Source organism: Brachypodium distachyon, chromosome 4 (genome assembly GCF_000005505.3).
Source record: "Brachypodium distachyon strain Bd21 chromosome 4, Brachypodium_distachyon_v3.0, whole genome shotgun sequence".
NCBI classification, from domain to species: domain Eukaryota; kingdom Viridiplantae; phylum Streptophyta; class Magnoliopsida; order Poales; family Poaceae; genus Brachypodium; species Brachypodium distachyon.
In genome coordinates, this window is record NC_016134.3 from 21,255,828 (window position 1) to 21,261,452 (window position 5,625).

The window sequence follows — 5,625 nt, forward strand, 5'->3', positions numbered from 1 at the left end:
TGTAGATGTTGGTACATTTTTTCTTGCCTTTCGTACATGTGCAGTTTCAGAAAGCATAATAATTTTTGAAATATATGCGTGCTAAATAATTGGCATATTGGATCTTAATATGTTCTTACAAATAGTATTTTATTGATTTAATAAAACCGATTAAAGATGTTGCCCGCACAATGTGCGGGCCAGTTCGCTAGTTAAATAGAAATCACAGTTCCTAGCAAAGCTGTTGTACAACCACGATACACAGATTTGGTGTGATGCTCTGGAGCTTTTGTGCTTACTAGCCGACGATGATGAAGGAAAGATACACAGAATTCAATCCTTGTACTTCATATTATGATGATTTCTTTTTAAATGCTTCATAACATACAGGATATCATTGGAAAAATACATATCAATGTCTCACAATAAGTGTCTAGCTTGTTATTTAAAAGGCAAAACACTTCACAAGCACACAATAAAACAGTAACCACGGTGCAATAGTTTATAATGCCGAATAAGCAAGAGTTTGCAATCGCCAGCTCTAAGTACTCGTAATAATACAATGTCAGGCATTTAACATATTTTCATTTATATCTTCATTAAACTCAAGCAATAAGAATATATTTGTATCTTCATTTTTCACAGCCCACATAGCATGATAAATTTCTAGGTCTCAAGGAAATTATTGCTGCTGAATTACTGTTGACAATTCTATTTTTCAGATTTGCAAAATCAACTGACATATGTGACAAAGATCCTGTTGTGCACAAGCATACTCCATACATTGTTATCCTTGTGAAGCTTGCAGAAAAATGGGCAGATGCGCATGTTGGGCACTTACCTTCGACCAGGCAAGAAAAAAAGGAAATTCAAACACCAGCTGACTAATCAGGTATATTTTCCAATTCTGAGATTGCCTCTTTCCAATTCTGAGATTGCATCTTTCCAACTCTGAGATTGCCTCTTTCCAATTCTGAGTGAGCTGGCCAGAGGCGGTGACGGGCCGATGACCCGCTGGACAGAGGCGGTGGCGGGGCGGTGAGCAGTGAAGGCGGAGCTCGCAGGGAAGGAGGAGCCCGAGGCAGGAGGATTGCCCGAAATTGTTCATGTTCGAAATGCAAAGGATTTTTCTATAAAAATGACATTTAGTTCAAATTAATTTTTCATCACGTCAGGGAGGGAGTCACTCTAGATGAATTCTAGAAAGTGCACATCGTTCGTAGAGCCGGCGTGTACAATGATATACTGGGCAGACTCTGATCTGAAATTACTCGTCCATGCAGAGCAAAACAAACGATCGATGATCTTGAAAGGCACGCGGGCATCTCCGTACAAAAACTCGTCGATGAGGTCTTCTTGGAGCAGCAGGCAGCAACAGCACACCCTCGCAGGCTCGTAGACAAGCAGACACAATCAATCATACAGACGCCATTCGGAGCAAATAGAAGGAAATCAAGAAAAAAAATTAAGGATCCGGTTCACACTCAAGGGACACCCGGCAGGCAAAGCAACGTTCGAGTCCAGAGGCATGTGCACGAAAATCCTCGCATACTCGCACCGCTTTGTTACTACAAAGTCCAACCAGGTGCACTTGTAAACTGCAAGCAAAGCAATCCACGGTGCGAAGGTCGAGGCGAGGAGAGGAATTCTGCATGTAAAGTTGAAAGAATGTGGATTTGTTTACAGGCAAGTTGCAGCAACAGTTTTTTCATCATAAAAATAGTACATAAGTTGTACTATACCTCCGTCCAACAATATGAAGCGTATTAGTTTTTCTTTTATCAATGTTTTGACTACAAGTTGCTCAATTAATATATAATCATACGATATAGATTCATATTCATTATATTCTTACTCAACGATATTTGCTTATGATATAATTTTAATCACATTAGTCATATATTCATGAAGTAATTTGTGGTCAAACCTAATATGCCACATATTGTTGGACGGAGGGAGTACAGTAGTATTATTACTGGTAACTTGTACAAGACGATGATAGTAGCAGGCAGAGTTTGAAGAAGCGAACGACGATGATGTCGCAAGGCATGCGGCCGGCCGGGCTTCCCTTCTCGTAGGCGCGCGAAGCAGCGGCACTTTTGTTTCGCAGTCAAAGACACAACAAGAAGAATCACGCACACAAAAAGCATCTACAACTACAACAGAGCAAACACAGGCACCGAGCGGCAAGGGATTAGGATTGAGTTTCGCACCAAAGTTGCCAGACACATCGGGAAATCAAAAGGAACCGCTGCCCTAGCTAGTGGTGTGCCAAGTGAGAAGAGTCCATAGTAAGAGCAACCTCGAACACTTGGACCGCGCCGACCCGAAGAACGACGCTCCGAAGTCGAATCTGGCCAAGTCCGTCCGTAGACTTTGTACGGAGTACCATGTAATATATGGTAGTGTTTGGTTGAGATCATGAACTGAAATGAAATGAAATGGTATCAAAAGTTGAGATGATTTTTGTGTTTGGTTCTTAGAACACAGATAAGTGGAATGAAACCATATGATTTTTCAAAAAGGAATATTCTTTCAATATGCTTAACCATTTCATTGCTCAAAAATGTAGGAATGAGTTGGTTCCAAGTAGAACCAGTGATCTAAATGTTTGGTTTTTAGGATATAGAAAAGTAGAACCGGTTCATTACATTCCATTCTTATAAAAATAGAACCGTTCCGTTCCATTCCACCTCGTTTTAGAACCAAACGCTACCTAAAATTCAAGCAAAGGATGTGGCTTAGGAAGAAATTGAAATCTTTTAGACATGTCTCGATACCCAACCGTGCCAGCACGCAAGCACGTGGCCTCTTGGCTCGCTCGTCGTCACGCCGTTGGAACTACTGTAAGTTTCGATCTCGTTTGGTTTAAGTAGTATTAATCGTATCATGGTCGTACCATGTATAATCTCCATTGTTAAGGGGCAAGTTGTACTAACAGTCAACTTGTACAATATCACTAACTGTTAGTCTGTTACTACTGCCTCGCCATTATCTCCAAGAAAAACGCATGCAGTGACCAAGTGATGTTCTCACAAAAAGCAGTGCAATGTCATATATGCCTGTATGCCTGTATAGGAATGCCGGCAAGAACATATAGATGCGAGCAACGCAACGACGACAGAACAAGACTGCAAGGGCAACGATCGATTTCACTTGCCGGCAGCCCGCATTGTCGAAAGCGGCAGGGCACTTGGATAGTTGCCAAAGAAGCTGAACTGAATGCATCACTCCCCACCATTCCTACACATGCTAGCACAGAGAAACCATGGCAATGGCATATAATTCGGTGCCAGTTCAGAACGAGTAGTAGGTTTCAGAAGGAGTCTTCTAGGTACAAAATGTACAGTACATATGATGGCTGATAATAATGATTAAAGTACTAACATTCAGTTAACGGAAAGGCCAATCTGCACTACCTTTGGGCTCAGGAGTTTCAATGAAGGCCGGCGAACCCGAGAGGTTTCTTTGTCAACAAATTCTGAACACTACCATCACGCTACCATGGATGTGATTCTGAAGTATACCCATTTCACACATCTTCCCAAGGAAAGCAAAAAACACTCAACTCTCGGCATGCTTCTATTCTGAACTAATGTACTGATTGTATTAAACAATACTATAATCAAATAGTCGGTAGGTACGGTCCATTTAGCTACAGTGTGGTAGTATTATCCAACGCATCTTCTCCCTGTATGTATAATACGTACATAAAAAACAGCTCACACATGAACATATACAAAAGAAAAAAGTTAACAGATTAAGTACTCCCTCCGTTTTTATATATAACTCGTGTAAATTTTCAGACAATTTTCCATAATGTAAGGTGCGGACCTAGCACCGGCCAGTTTCTTGCGCGGGACTAGTAGCAGGCAGTTTCTCTGCTGGCCTTATGCGTTGATGTTGGTGCTATAAAAAAACGGAGGGAGTATTAACGAATGCTGAACGGAGGGAGTATAACAAATGCTGAGTACTCCAGTACAATCCGCAGCACACCTGCCCATATTGTGCCGGCTGCAGAGTACTCCATACAAAGCAACATACAGTGCGCACTAAACTAACACACCGCGGATTATATTTTATAACCATATTGCTAAACTATACTAGTATACACAATAATCACCACAACTCAACCTTTACAAAAACCAGTTATTAGTGGCTAATTACACCATCACAAGCACACCATACTATCGTCCATCCATTTCACCACCCAAAAGGTTAAAAAAAGCACCAGTAGTAAAAAAAGAAGATAAAAAGTTACATGTGTCACGAGAGCCCAAGATAGCGGAAGGCACGCTCAATGCACCTTCTTGGAGAAGAACCCCTTGATGCCGAACAGCCCGCCGTCGCCGGTGCTCCGGCCGCCTGTGACGCCTGCGTCTGCCCGGCGGCAGCTCACCTGGTGCCGGTACCCGATGCAGGAGTTCACGCTGAGGTTGATGCCCCGCATGCCGCCGCCTCCACCGACGCTGGTCTTCTTGCCCTTGTCCTTCTGGTGGGCCCGTCTGTCAGCGGGTTGATCTGCCGCGAAGGGCTTCGGCGGCGCTGTGCGCTTGATCTGCCAGACCGGGCTGGACCTTCCGACCGGGACGCCGCCGCCAGCGCGGCCCGGGCTCGCGGCCCACCGGCGAGGATGCTGTATCGACGGCCCGGACTCGCGGCCCACTGTGTCTCCGCGCGAGTTGCTGCGCGAGCACGGCGCGCTGCTGATCTTGCGCGGCGCAGCGCGAGGCTTGGAATTCGATGACCCGCCCCCACCGGCAGAGCGGCTCCTGGAGAAGGGCCAGATGTTTATGTTCAGCTCCGAGCCTCCAGTCGGCGCGGGAGGTTTCCGTGGGGCGGCGCCGTCCTTGCGCTTCTCCGCCTTGTCCTCCGCGGGCTTCCTGGCGAACATGTCCGTCCACCGCTTGGAGCCACCGGGTGGCGCCGCGGGTGATGTGATGGCGGCGGACAGTAGTACGGCACCCACGGTGGACGCCCCGGGGCACGCCGCCTCCGCCCGATCCGGATCCTCCGGGGCGGCGCAGCAGTTGTCCTCATCATGCCGCCGGGCGATCTTGTGGGGGAGGACCGGGAGAGGGAGGATGAGGCCGTCGGCGAAGAGCTCGTCGGCGCAGGATGGGGACGCGGCGGGGTTGGCGTGGACGGGCCAGAACTCGAACTCCGGCGAGGAAGAGACGCTGCTCCTCCGCCGCTCGGCCGCGTCCATCGCGAAGACTTTTCAGGTAGTTTGGTTTTGGTTTCCGGAGATGGCGAAGAGATGGGGGGGGTGGGAGGGGAGGAGGAGGAAGAAGGGGATGATGGGCTAGTGCGAGGAGGCTTTGTACTACCGGAGGCAGGGCAGGGAGTGCGCGAGAGGCGGGCACATGGGAGTTGGGCCCCGCGCACGGCCTCCCGTTCCGGCAACGATAATAAAGTGGAGGAGGAGTAGAGGGGAAGCTGCAGTTAAGACGGTGGTGTGGGACCTTACTTACAGGCCTTGAGGCTTGGTCGGTCAGCCTTGGAGGCGAGGCGAGGGCGTCCGTCGCTGATATACCAGGTTGCTCGGTATCCTCTCCGTCAGGAAAGTAAGCTCCCAAATCCAGAAAAGTACTCCATGAATCATGGCAATTTCAGGAGAAAAAATTCAAATAAAATCTCCAAATA

General features: G+C 47.0%; 1 protein-coding gene across 1 annotated transcript; it reads right to left on the reverse strand.

The window, feature by feature from the left end:
* Positions 1–4,032: 4,032 nt before the first annotated feature.
* LOC100844603 lies at positions 4,033–5,276 on the reverse strand. Its single transcript, XM_003575993.4, has one exon. The coding sequence runs from the start codon at positions 5,186–5,188 to the stop codon at positions 4,277–4,279; it is 912 nt and encodes a 303-aa protein (XP_003576041.1). The 5' UTR covers positions 5,189–5,276; the 3' UTR covers positions 4,033–4,276.
* Between the last annotated feature and the right edge of the window lie 349 nt (positions 5,277–5,625).